At 43.6% G+C, this 14,771-nt stretch overlaps 1 protein-coding gene across 1 annotated transcript in view; it reads left to right on the top strand.

The window, feature by feature from the left end:
* Positions 1–372: 372 nt before the first annotated feature.
* The window catches only part of IVD (isovaleryl-CoA dehydrogenase), a 314,006-nt gene continuing 299,607 nt past the window's right edge, over positions 373–14,771 (top strand). The window contains exon 1 of the mRNA XM_085626876.1: positions 373–593. Within this exon, the coding sequence (XP_085483002.1) occupies positions 462–593 (132 nt within the window). The 5' untranslated portion in view covers positions 373–461. The remainder of the gene's footprint in view (positions 594–14,771) is intronic.

The following is a 14,771-nucleotide window of genomic DNA, read 5'->3' as shown; positions in this document are numbered from 1 at the left end:
TGCCCCTGTTAATATGGGCCATAGTCCTTGTAGAAACGCCCCCTTCCCCTCCCTCCACTCACACACACACGTTTGGGTCCCACTTAAAGCCCATAAGAGGAGGTCTATATGTAATTCAAAGTAGTTGATTGAAAACGTAAGTTGCTTACCGTCTTTTCAGGCATCTTTGCAACTGTGTATCCTGTTTCGTTTTTGTAATTTTGTAATCACCCGTATTTACCCCATCGTTTGCAACAACGTCTCACTTTTACCCCAACAATTCAATGTGTGGCTACTGCTTTTACTTCTGCCGAGTGAAGCCTAAAGCTGATTGGCTGCCAGAGCCTCGCCCATCCCGTCACAGAATATGACTGGTGCTCGACTGTTTAGAATCGGCTTGTAAAGCCGGACGACGATTAGTCCGCTTTCTGAATGCCTTGCGATCATTGGCTGAGAGGTGAACAGTGAGAACTACAGCAGCAATGGCGACCCTGGTACGGAGAGCGGTGACCGGCGTTCTGAAAACCCATTGTAACCGGGGGCCCCTGGTGCGGGGCTGCGCCAGCGTCCCTGTGGATGACACAGTAAATGGACTGAACGAAGAGCAGAGGCAGGTGAGTGGAACGGAGGCTGGAAGAGACCTTAACCTTCATTCCCCCTTTGATAACACTTTCGATTCGAGTATTAAAGGAACAGAAGGGCACTTCTTTCTTGTTTAGAAGGAGGACTATGGTATATGCAGGGCCACTGGAATTATGCACCAGCGAAGAACTTCTTTATAACGAGGACTGGCGTAAATGCAGGGCCACGGGAATTATGCAACAGCGGAGGACTTCTTTATAACGAGGACTGGAGAATATGCAGGGCCACGGGAATTATGCAACAGTGGAGGACCAAATTATGCGGCAGGGTTGAGTGAATCATGTGGCAAGAACAGGCAAATTATGCGGCACATTTTTTTTATTTTTTTTATCGTATTCACTATTTTGTTAATTTAAATCTTGTTCACACTGTTTGTGCATTAGCTGCACCTGTTTAGTACAATTTTTAACACCTAAATATAGCAATAAGCTACAGAAAATAGACCAGTCCACTATTGCAAAAGGCCTTCCACTGTGCAGCAACACATGATGTTTCGTTTTCAGTAACTTTTGAACTCTTTGAGCTACGCATATTTTTTTTGTTACAATCTGCAGATTATGCATAGGGTGAAGGATTATGTGGCAAACACAGCAAATTTATAACTATGCAAAAATCGGCACAGCTGCACAATCGCATAATTCCAATGTCCCCGAGTATATGGTATTTTATTGCTGTGGTATCTATGCAGCTCTTTCTATTCGTTTGCATTGCAACACCTATGTTAAGTGAAACCAGGGGTACGAAATGTTTCCCAAAATACCAATAACGCAGGTGGTCTGTAGAAGTCGTTAGAAATCACGGTAAGAGGGTGATCCAATTAAGGTGAATAGAAAATATACAACTTTTTGGAGGATGTTAAAGATTTGACAATAGGTTGACCCTATTGAAGTCTGTGGAGGTATTTTGATGTCGGAATGGAGATTGGGGTGGGGGAAAAAGGTGACACCTGCCAAACAGGACACAAGTCGGGGGTAGAAGGCATCTACCCACTATTTTCACAGGGTAGATTCCATCCACCCTGCCAAGGAGCTGGGCCCTACAGAAATAAACTGAATTTGACACACAGTAATTTTCAGACACCGTGACACGTTCAGGGGGCTTTTTATTTTCTCCTCCAGCTGGGCCAAAGAAACTACCAAATTTAAGGGGCTTCAGGCCTCCTTTTGTTCCTTGCTGGGCGCTGTTTGGAGCCTTGCACTTACAAACTCAAAGGAGGGGGATCAAAGGCACATAGCTTGCTATCACTTCACAGATATTTAAGAGAGGCATGCTTTTGACTTTGTTCAAACCCTGTATATAAGAGAGATGCATGCACTGTAAAAATGTCCGATGTGTTGGTCTGTTCTAGTATTCGCACAAATAACAATTTAAATACCATTGTTTTATTTCTTTTACAACGCTACTCGTCCCAATGCAAGGTGTCAGAGCACTTTATGTAACATACACATTATACATTGACAATAAATCTTGTAAGTGTATAACTCAATGTACAAGATGTGTAACAGAAGACAGTGAGGGTTACAAGGTGAAGGAGTCACATGTCCTTTGTGGCTCACTGTGCCATATTATAGTGATTACAATTCATGCACTGCAAGCAGTGGTGGTTTGCCCTTTTGGGGGCACAGGGGCATAGAGCCACAAACTAATGGCCCAGACCTGTATCCCTCCAATTACCTGCTGACATGTTACACTTTTCCTGGAAAACAAGTGTCTGTTTTCAAATTAAAGTGCAACATCATGCCAAAAACAAAGGGGGCACCACTGTCCCTTTTTAACTGCACATGTGTCAGGCGGTCACTTCTTCAGCTCACCTCACACAATCTCAGTACATGGACATGAAGCACTTTCCTATGGCAATGCAGCACGTCTGCTAATTAAGCTTTGGTGGGGCTGGTCGCTCTACATCCCTTTTATCCTATCAGAAGGAAGGATAGAGGAGGAGGGTTAGCCTTCAGACCTATTCTGGCAGCTGCAGGAGCTGGTGTGCCAGGCAACGATAAGCAAAAGCTAACTTTCAATAGAGCTTCTGCTTGTTTATCTTGCCAAGCAGTTTGAGTTAGAATCCTTGAGCAAGAATCACAGAGAGGTCTAATTCAAAGTCTCAAGGTACAATTGTATTGGGGTGTGTTTGTGTGTGTGTGTGCGCGCGCATGGCTGTGATTGTGTGTCTGTGCATATGATTGTGACTGTGTGTGGTTGTATGTATATATGCTGTATCTGAGTGTATGCATGATGGATGTCTGTCTTCTGCCTTGAACACTATCTGTTTTCTGTGCTGGGCTGCATTATTCAAATCTTCAGTGTACTATCATGCACCTACCTACACGTGACAGGTTCACATTCCCTGCAGGGCTGATAAACCCTTTGAAGTTGGGTAGTGCTATTTGCTGCAAAATACTGCATGGACACCAGCCTCTTCTAGAGTCCCATATTCATTTTCCCTGTCTTCCTGTTTCTTGCATTTTCTCTCTCACATTCTCTATATGCATCTCCCCATTGCTGTACTCTTTTTCTGGTCTTTTTTTTCTCCCACTTCTTTGATGTGCTGGCATCTCTCACTCTCGCCACTCTTTTTCAAACACTTTCCTCATGTCTCCTCTCTCTTTCTCTCCCCTTTTTCAGGGTTAGACTCTATACCATTAGAGTTTTATAAAATATTTTTTGCAGAAGTTCAGCAGGAGCTCTTGAACCTCGTAAACGGAGTTAGAATGGGGATTCCACCGCCCAGATCCTGGGATGTTGCCAACATAATTATATTTCTAAAGAAAGACAAAGATCCTACTTCTCTTGGCTCCTACAGACCAATTACACTGCTAAACCGCGACGGAAAGCTATATTCAAAGATCTTCGCTACCCGACTGGCTGGGGTCATACATTAGCTTGTATCTGATAAACAGCATGGGTTTATCCCGGGGCGGGGAACTACGGACCATATTCAAAGGGTTATAACCATATTCGACGCAACTGTAGTCCTGGCTAAACCAATGGGTGTCTGTTTTTTGGATGCAGAAAAGGCCTTTGACCGTGTGTCGTGGGCCTTTCTCTGGAAAGTGATGGAGGGTGTTGGACTGGGGAAAAACGTTATTACTGCAATCCAGGCAATATATAAAAGACCTACTGCCTATCTGAGTATAATGGGACAAGAAACTGAACCCCCTTGTAATCGAGAGGGGTACAAGACAGGGCTGCCCTATGTCTCCCCTACTCTCCGCGCTATTTATTGACCCTTTTATTAAAACGTTAGAAGCCTCACAAGATGTCGTGCCCGTTACACTACATGGGTGGGATACTAAGACCCTCGCCTATGCCGATGACATCGCCATAATTACAAGTGATCCTGATAGGGCCATAAGGGCAGTGGAGGAACTGGCAGAAGAATTCGGAACTGGGTCAGGATTCCTTTTGAACAAAACCAAAACCCAAATTTTAATCAACAGACACGCTAGCATCTGATACTAGGATTACAAATGAAGCTACGTATCTTGGTATTTGTATCACTTCAAAGATAGACATCATAGTTGATAAAAATTAGTCCCTTATTCTGGAGAAAGCCAAGCATGATTTTAAAAGATGGGATAACTTGAGATTGTCGATAATGGGAAGATGCAACTTAATTAAGATGATCTTCCTTTCAAAAATATTATACGTATTTAGATCTCTCCACTAGAAATGAATGATATATGGTTTAAGAAAATTGATAGGTTAACAGCTAATTTTATTTGGGCATACGGGAAGACCAGAAGAGCTAATGCTTTTATGTGCTTACCTAGAGGTAGGGGTGGCTGGTCACTACCGAACTTTAGGTTGTATTATCTCTCTGCAGTCTTGCAGTGTTATCAGATATTGTTTAGCTGCTGCACAACGGCGCAGGACTCCAGTATTAGGTCACCCTCCATCTATGAGCTATTGATTGGGAAGTCTGCTCAGGGCCGTCTAATGATGTTTTTTGAGCCAAGCTACTTCAAACGAACCCGCTTTAAGACCTTGTATGCAGCATATAGGAACTGGGTATTGGTTAGCAAAAAAGCAGGGGTGGGTAAGTATAGCCGATATACCCCTCTGACCCAAAATGAGCAACTGCCCTGCATTTTCCAGGACAGCTGCTTTAATAGATGGGGTTAGTAGACTGGAAGATTTTTTGGTAGGGAGCTCATTCGCTCCTTTTGAACTGATCCGTAGTAAATTCCAATGTCTCATCACAAGATTTTTTTTAAATACTTACAGATCAGGGATTTTTTTTTATTTTTTAAAGCTGGGGGGACTGCTGGCTTTGATCAAATACCGGTATTGGAAGTAATGGTAAAAGAAGCTATCCCTTCCATCTTTCAGCTATACGGCTGCCTATTGGAACTGGTTCCTGACAACCTCGAGAAGCAGGATGGGAAATGGAAGGAGAAACTTGACATGGTCGACTCAGGGTTTTTGGAATCACTGGAGCTAGGGGGTACAGTGATGAATGCCTCGAATTTGCAATCACAACACTATAAAACGGTGTATGATCTTTATATAACTCCTGCAAAGATTGCAAAATGGGGCGGCACGGCTGGGACAAGCTGCCCCAGATGCTATGCTTTAGGGGCTGACCTGGTCCATATATTCTACTCCTGCCCCAGCCTAAATCAAATGGAGCTAGAAATTGTGGGCTTTTTAGGGGAGATATTAAAAAGTAATATCACTCCGTCCCCACAGCTTATGTTATTGGGAGTAGTACAAAACCTATTCAGGGCCTGGGCTGGAATTGATTTTCATCGCTATGACTGTGTATAGACTGTAAATATCTGCTGCATGGCTAGATAGACTCCCTCCGACATTCCAGCAATGGAAAGGGCGCTTTCTGCATGTATATCAATTTGAAATAGCTCTATATAAACGTAAGGGTATTCGGGCTAAACGAAAGGGAAGGAAGATCTGGGGAGCATTACCTGCATGGATAGAGGAGTTCTAAGCTGTTTTAATGCGGCATACCACGCCCAATTATGATTCAAAGTGGGTTATTGTTAATTGGAGCACTGCTTCAGCTTAAATACTGGGATATGAAGTATTGTTTTGTTTAATCCTTTTCTTATGCCTAATGCTGCCTGTGGATTTATTTACATACACTTGCTGATATTGTATATGTATTTGATATGAAAATAAAAAAGGTTTAAAAATGAAAAACAAAACAATAAATCTTGTGTGTAACTTGGTGTACAAGATGTGTAACATAAGACAGTGAGGGTTACAAGGTGAAGGAGTCACATGTCCTTTGTGGCTCACTGTGCCTATTATAATGATTACAATTCATGCACTGCAAGCAGTGGCGGTTTGCCCTTTTGGGGGCACAGGGGCATAGAGCCACCAACAAATGGCCCAGGCCTGTATCCCTCCAATTACCTGCTGACATGTTACACTTTTCCTGGAAAACAAGTGTCTGTTTTCAAATTAAAGTGCAACATCATGCCAAAAACAAAGGGGGCACCACTGTCCCTTTTTAACTGCACATGTGTCAGGCGGTCACTTCTTCAGCTCACCTCACACAATCTCAGTACATAGACATGAAGAACTTTCCTACGGCAATGCAGCATATCTGCTAATTGAGCTTTGGTGGGGCTGGTCGCTCTACATCCCTTTATCCTATCAGAAGGAAGGATAGAGGAGGAGGGTTAGCCTCCAGACCTATTCTGGCAGCTGCAGGAGCTGGTGTGCCAGGCAACGATAAGCAAAAGCTAGCTTTCAATAGAGCTTCTGCTTGTTTATCTTGGCAAGCAGTTTGAGTTAGAATCCTAGAGCAAGAATCACAGAGAGGTCTAATTCAAAGTCTCAAGGTACAATTGTATTGATAGCTTTTGTGTGTGTGTGTGCGCATGACTGTGATTTTGTGTGTGTGTGTGTGTGTGTGTGTGTGCGCATGACTGTGATTGAGACTTGTGTGTGGTTGTATGTATATATGCTGTATCTGAGTGTATGCATGATGGATATCTGTCTTCTGCCTTGAACACTATCTGTTTTCTGTGCTGGGCTGCATTATTCAAATCTTCAGTGTACTATCATGCACCTACCTACACGTGACAGGTTCACATTTCCTGCAGGGCTGATAAATCCTTTGAAGTTGGGTAGTGCTATTTGCCGCAAAATACTGCATGGACACCAGCCTCTTCTACAGTCCCATATTCATTTTCCCTGTCTTCCTGTTTCTTGCATTTTCTCTCTCACATTCTCTATATGCATCTCCCCATTGCTGTTACTCTTTTTCTGGTCCTTTTTTTTCCTCCCACTTCTTTGATGTGTTGGCATCACTCACTCTCGCCACTCTTTTTCAAACACTTTCCTCATGTCTCCTCTCTCTTTCTCTCCCCTTTTTAGGTCTCGCTAGGCAGTGCGCATGCGCTGTCTCTCCGAGACATCTAGTAGTCTATATGCGTGGTGAAACTCCGCCTATTGCCGGATAATTTCTCCCCGCTTGCCATTAGTTAACTTTTCCTTTTTTGTTATTGTTCTTACTATTGGGTCTTAATCCGATATGTAACTTCTGTTTAAAACGGAAGCAGCACTGCCTAACTACAATCTCGTTACGCAAATAGTTTTTTTAAAATAATGCGCATTGACATGCGCGCGCTAACTTACGTTATACGCATGCGACAAAAGTATCCCACTATGAAAAACAGGAAGTGATGTGTACACACCACTCTTCTGTTTTGTCTCTGCCTGCTTGCGCGCACTTACGCCATGGGGAAGAAGGTCACTGTTATCCTGGCCACTGCGGCGTGTTCGGCGGCACCAAAGTTCACAAGGTTTCGCCGGTTGTGGTCCATCTCAGCAGAGCCGGGGGTCAGGTAAGGCCTTCCACTCTTAGCATACTTGTTCTCAGCTTAGTTGGAGCTATACAATACGATTGTCCACTTATGGTTAGATACAAAAGACGTTTTTTGATCTGGCTCTGACAAGAGCTGAAGCTATAAGACGATTAAAGCTGTAAGTGAAGGGGCCTTAAGTGGTAGTCTGAGAGGGAAGCGGCCTCTGTTCCCAGTCCTACAAGTGGCTAGCTGTACCATGTTTTATCAGTTTGTCATGTATTCACACTCTGAGCTCTATTGTTCCTCTACAAGATGGGGCGCTTTCTGTAACCATTTCCCACTTCTCTCTGATGCCCAACACTTGCTCCCAGCTGCACGCCACAGAGCAGCGCTGCTTGATTTGTGCCAATTAAGAACACACACATCTGTACTAGACGGAGGATGTACGTCTTGCTACTGCTTGCTGTAGCCCTTGGAATGGCTGACCCTCTTCAGTCTAGAGAGTGTGTTAATCCCAGACCCGTTGTGCTTGGCTCTATTATCCCCTGAGTAGTTACACTCCCGTTGGTTGGTTTTGAGTATGATATTGTACTTTTTTTTTTTTTTAATTTTTTTTTTTAATTAATTTTTTTAGGTCTCGCCTAGCGGTGCAGCATATGCGCTGCTCGCTTTGCGAGGCATGCAGTATACACTATAGGTGAGGGAAGCACCGCCTACTCCCCCCACCCACTTTTTCATTGGCTTGTGGCTTTGTCCTCTCTAAATGCTGCCTTCTAATTGGTTTAGAGGCTGCTAGTCCCTCCTTATGGCGGCCATGTCTCCTTCCATGGCTATTGGCCCCTTCACTGTGTTTCCTGAGCACTACTTTGTTCCTGTGCCAGCCCTCCCGCTGTCTGTGCCTTCTCTCCCGGCCCCCCCCCAACTCCCGCTGTTCCTGCCTTAATCACGCCGCCCACCTGCACTCCCGTTTGCAATCCAATAGGTCTCGCGTGAATGCTAGTCGTCTTCAATTGCAAATGCTTGTTTTCCCTCTGTCTTTCTTTTGTTTAGAAGCTCACCATGCCGCGGTTTCACTTTAATAGCGGCCACTCCCCTTTCTTTAGTCAAGCCACGTCTAAAGAAAGGGGCGTGGCCACCATTAACATGAAAGCGCAGCATGACATGAAGCGATCTTCTTAGACAACCATCTAGTCTAGGATACAGAAACACTAAAATGTATTATCAACAGATGAAACCAGTCGTAGGTGCCTTTTTGAAAAAGTAAGTGATCAGATAGACGATACTTCAAAATTACAAAGAAAAAAGTTCTAATTCAAAAGGAGCTTATACACGTTAAACACAATCATCCGCTTCCTAAGTGACGTTTTAAGATTACTGTATAAAGCCACAATATATTGTTAACATTGTGGTTATGGTATTACCTCCCAATGTAGCCGACTGTGAAGTAAACCGCCGAAAATATTTCTTTTCAAACATGGCCGATATAAACACCCTAAGGTTAACGAGGATTGGGAATGGCTTGCAGTCTGCCGAGCTTGAGCTGCGTGGCACCCTCCCTCTCTCCTCCCACAGCAATCACTGCGCGTGCGCGACTCATTACATTTCTGAGGCCATGGTGGAAGTTCGCAGGCGTCCGCATGAGCTGGTTAAAGCCGAAAATGTCGCCAAATCCTCTGCATACATGAATGAGGGTTTGGCGGCTGAAACTGTAACCTCATTTCTGAAGCTCTTTGCAGACAGTTTTTACGGCATTAGTTCTTTTCTGATCGTTGTCGTGAACAAGAGCGTGCTGACCAGCTACAGGTGCCATTCGGAAATGTTGCACAACATTAGGAGTGCAGCCAGCACGTTGCTTTGAGCTCCTATTGGGAAAGTTGAGCGCCTGCAGCATTAGAGCACTATGTGTTCTTTGCCTGGAAGCATGCCAGTCTGTAACCGAGCATAACTGCAGACAGCACAGTGCCATTCTTTGCGCTAGGAATACGACGACTGACCAGCTCTGGGAGCTTTTGGACCCCAGCTGAAGAAGTGGCGTGACCCCATGGCACTACCCCGTGGAATACAATTCTTTCAGCTCACTTATTCTGACACAGCACTTCTGCGTGCATTATAGTTGTGTGCGTGGATGTTGCAGTAAATAAAACAATGTCCTTTTATTTTTCACAAAAGTAGGTTTCTGTATTTTAATTACATCTGTACTCCGGCCAGTGAGAGATTTGCAACGTAACGGTTATTAGGGTTATAGGCACTTTTACAAAAGTGTTCTGTATGTCTTTTTTCTGTGCAGACGTTTCCATAAATATCCCTTTTCAGCAGAATGTATAAAGCAGTCATACATTTTCTCCGAGTTCCGCTATTTTGCTTTTTTTATTTTTTATTTTTATTTTTTTTAGTAGTTTTATATAGTGCCAGCTGGACCCGAGGGTATCAGAGCGATTTACATGTTATGACTTAACTAACTAAATGAAGCATTTTTAAACCCACTTTAGCCTGACATTTTTTGAGAATCATTCATGGTTTCAGTGAGCAGTCTGAGTCTTTCTGGACTAAACTTTTAACCTGCCTTTGCCGTCTGCTCGTGTATCCCCTAACCCACAAATTAAAGTACGCTTTTATTCTTAAAATCATCTTTAACTTCTATTTAATTTATGAAGGCATTTAAATTGTCTTGCAACAATAGATGCTTCCACTTGTTGCACGGAATGTTGGATTTCTCATTTCTGTTGTAACTTTTCTGTGTTTTGGAATGTAACCACCTCGTTTGGCATAGAAACGTATGATTAGTTGCCTTAAAGAGGAGCATGGAATGCCTTCAAGCCTAGTAAGCATAGCCTTTTTATTTCTAGGTAATTTTTTAATGTGTGCGTCACAGAAATTTCAGCTGTTTCTGGACAGTTAGTGGCATCTTTACAGGCGGTTCTTATTTATGGGGCAAGCAAGGGGCTAAATGGCGCGGTCACTAACAACGGGCAATAGTGAATACATGGTGCACGTATGTAATACATACATGTCTTCTCACACAAACAAAAGAACATATAGTAGTTTAAACGTGTTAAGCAGACTGCATTAAAACTTACTGAGGTATGTGTAAGGGTTAGTGGTCTTCAGATTGTCTCAGTCACTTCACACCCTTTTCTTCTGCAGTCTCTCGATCAGACATTTGGCTCATTTTCTTCAGATGTCTTTCTCAATCCCTCCATCTGCATATCTCACACCTGACCTCTCTCCTCTTTAGCACCCTTTTTTTACTCTCCCCTGTACATATGTCCTTGCTGCTTTTCCCCACGCACAACTACTCACTCACCTGTAAGTAGTCTCTTCCTTAACTTTCGCTGTCAGTATTTCGACAGCTACATGAATTATTCACACCCTTTCGCATAGAATCACATTTACAATTGGCACGAATGACTCTTGCGCTATGCGCTCTGCAGAGGCGTCAAGGATTGGATGAGCATTTATTTTGAACTCCTTTATGACCCACTGACGTGCACAGTGAGAAATGCACATTAAAAACTCTCACAAACCTTTATGAACTACTCTTTTCACAATACGCACTATATACGAAAAACATTTAACATGAAAAAAACTACAGAAAGGCATCCTGGAAAAAACAAATACTCTTAAGGGAATTCAAGAGAAAATAAAATGTATAATGAAAACAGGAAGAACATCGCCCTACCCAGGCTGAGATGACAGTGTATGTTTTAGCCTGCCGAAGCTGTCATTCTGTGGTGCAGCACAAGGGGTGGGTGTGTGTGTGTGTGGGAGGAGAGGGGGAAGGCAGTTACAGATTGGGCACTGGCCCCCCCAGACCCCACCTGCACCTCCCGGAGCAAAGCAAATAGATGAGTATTATTTATAAAGATAGGCATTGCTCGCACATTTTTTTTCCCTCAAAGTTTTCATATTGTTCTCTACATAGATGACACGTGCAACAGATGGGCTCTCTGGCAGTACACTATCCTTTTGCATTTTTCTCTGAGTTGAATCAGACCTGCACAGTACACACTATAATATTCTCACCTCAGTCTATAAATCCTAACAAACATTGACATTCCTCTTGCACCTTTAGGAACATACTTCAATGATAATTCATTGTGTTCTGGTGGAAGGCAGTACTACAAGTTTACCAGGCTCTTTTAATATAATAGAACAAGCATTTGCAATGCAACAAGTCTTGCATTTGCGAGAGTTTGAGCTATTGGCATCTTTTATTTATGTGTTTTGAAATCCTGCAAGCAGTGCGTAAACATGCACTTTGTACTTATAGTCCTTGCTTACGAGAAGCAAGACTGGCAGTAAAAGAAGTGCAGTTACTGCCAAACTGCAACAACTGTAGGTACAAAGTGCATGTTTATGCACCACCGGCTGGTTTTCAAAACACATAAATAAAAGGCATTGTCATGTACAATGCCAATAGCTCAAAGGCTCCCAAATGCGAGACCTTTGCATTGCAAATGCTTGTTTTAATTCTTCAATCACCCATAGGCACCACGAATCAACCCTGTGCCAATATACAGTAGTATGAGGGCATAAGATGGGCACAGCGCCTACTTGCTACCAATATTTGGAAGCTAGAACAGCGACATTCTGCATCAGTGACTGGTGTTTTCACTGCCCCGTTCTTAGAAACACTTTAACTTTGCATGGGAAATTCATGTAAAAGAGCATTGTGTGGACAGAGGTAGAAAAACCCTGACAAACGTGAATCTTTGCCAGCTGCTAATAGGAGGTGTACGGAAGGAGGCTGGGGAGGGCCACACCGATGTCCACACCCTCCCATTTACAATAATTGTTGAAAAAAAGGCCAGAATATTCCCAGTCCTCCTGTTCCGCTTTTAAGACAAAGTAAATGCCTCGTTTGTTTAGATTAACCCCAGCTTTACTTGTGCGGGTGGGTTGCAGGTTAGTCGCATAGCAGAACAGGACTCTGCTTGTTCGGTGATTTGTGTGGTGTATGACGTTGCGATAGTCTAGCTCGGTGAATGGCCTTCGCCATCATACATGCCGTTCATAAAGAGTATGTCAAGTTCTAGTCAGTTCCCCCTTGACGTCACCCCAGACCTCTTTACTTGGCAGCTACCCCTTTCCAGCAAGTAGACAGTGCCCCATTCTGAGCAGTTGCTCTCTGGTGCCCCTAAGACACCCCACATCGGTGTTTGGAGTCAAAACGTGTGTAGTACTTAAGGAATTCAGACCTATTCCTCTGGAAGTGAAAGTTTATTTGTGGCAATTAATGTGTTGTGTTTGGTTGTGATGTGTTCTCCATACAATTTTGTTTCATAGGCGCTAATTTGATATTGTCTTATCCGTGTGTAGTGTTAAGAAGCGGTACTTATTTGTTGTGGTCCGCCGTTCTGCTTTTGGGGTGTCCCTGTAGAATTGCTGTAGGTTGTGTGAGTGAAGCTTGGTCTGGTGGTTACTCCTAGACTGTAGACTAGTTGTACAGTGCCCAGGAGAAGAGGATGGTTGCGTAGAGACGGACACACAGGTATGAGCATTGCCTCTAGGTGTGGGATTGGGACACATTGTGAAGGCGGGTGGTATTTGCTTTGTGGTGTCTTGCTGGCATGGGGTTTCATCTGCTCTTGTCCATCCATTAGTATCCATGTGTCTTCATTTTGTAGCACGTGTCCCCCCTGTCCAGTCATCTGTCACTGCCTCAGTTCTCTGTTTCCATTTCGTGGCATGTCTGCTTCCTTGTCTCTTAATCCCAATGCTTGTCCCCCCCCCCCCTCCCCCCCCTCTCCCTCCCCCTTAAAACCTCCCCTTCAACCGTTGGTCTTCCTGGCCGAGTGTACGCCTCTGTTCTGTCACTAGTCTCCACATGCAAGTGTCTGTCTCTTTGGGCTTGTGGTCTTGTCTTACAGTCTTCCTCAGTGTCTCCGACGCCATCTCCTGTCGGTGTCTGCCTGCACAGCGGCTTGCTAAACAGTAGTCCTGCATCATCCATAGACACTCCTTTCCGTTCTTAGAATAACTATTGTTGGAAGATTTAATATTGGGTTTAATGAATTCACCTGTTTAAATCTGTCCATGAACAGCATTTGTGTTGTTGGTTGTTACCTCCTAGATTCTGGGTTTCTTCAGTTATTGGGCAGGATGATTGCGCTTGACTGAAATGCAATAGGCCTCGCATTTGCGAGAGTTTAAGAGATTGGAATTGTAAATGACGATGCCTTTTATTTATGTCTGAAAAATTAATACGTAAATAAAAAGGCATTGTCATTTACAATACCAATTGCTCAAATTCTCGCAACTACGAGACCTATTGCATTGCAAATGCTTGTTCATCTATTGTTGTCTTGTAGGCCCACCTTCTCTCTACACTCTTCTCTCTTTTTTTTCATAATCCTCTTTCTGGTAGTTAAAGCTTATCCATTCTGTTTTATTCTCTGAATCCTGGTGCATATAATTTTGCTGTTTATATTATAAAAGCATATTAATTGCTCCAGAATACACAGAGTAATACAAAACACAAAGAGCTAAATAATCACTCCTGACTGCGTACACCTCTAACTTTTGTGAGCCCCTGTGGATGGCTTCCCCTTAGTTGACATCCACCCCTAACAAGGATTAGAACCCGTGTCCCTCACGACAACTGCAACAGGCACAATAACACTACGCACTGTCTCCAGAGAGAAAGGTGGAGAGAGGGGTGGGCGATGAGTGAAAGGAAAGCATGTGTGGAGCTGCAGAAGAGGAGAAAGTTAACAGAAAATGAAGGGAAGGGGAAAACATGACGCTGAGGACAGCAGCTGAGTAAAAAGGACAAATGGGATCAACTGAAAATTATAAGAAGCCGAGATCAGACGGCATGATGGAATGGAAAGAACATGTAAGATGATGATGGGGAGGATGAAAATGATGTAGATGAGAACAACGAACAGAAGAAGACAAACTAGAGAAAAACGCTTGCAGAAAAGGCTGCCACAGCATATTCCGTGAGCCTCGCATTCCACTACCAAAGCAAACCTGTTCTTTTGCGGTGTGAAATGCTGGTCAGAAATAACAAGGACTTCACGGGCCTGAGCAATAAGGGTAAAGTTACACAAGTGTAAGTTTACCTCTATCTTAGAATTCACAAAACTGCATTTTAACGACTGTAGAGACTCCGCAGTTGGGAGTGGAGAACTCCACACATAAAAAGAAAGGCATGTCATATCTTTAGTGAATTCCAAAACAAACGTAAACTTACACAAAAGTGTAAGTTTACCTTTATCAGACCCCAAAAGAATTAAAGTAGCACTTGACTTAAAGTTAGGCGTGCGGCCATCTTTAGGGACTGGTCAGGTGTTCGTCCTCACCTCTCGGGGTGTGGAGGAGCCTGCCTGGAAAAGCGGTCTGTTTCAGACTTATTGGGTAAATGACCCCGCT

The sequence above is a fragment of the Triturus cristatus genome, chromosome 9, assembly GCF_964204655.1.
Source record: "Triturus cristatus chromosome 9, aTriCri1.1, whole genome shotgun sequence".
Lineage (NCBI taxonomy): Eukaryota > Metazoa > Chordata > Amphibia > Caudata > Salamandridae > Triturus > Triturus cristatus.
Note: the sequence above shows the minus strand (reverse complement) of the source record. Positions and strands in the feature narration are given on the sequence as shown.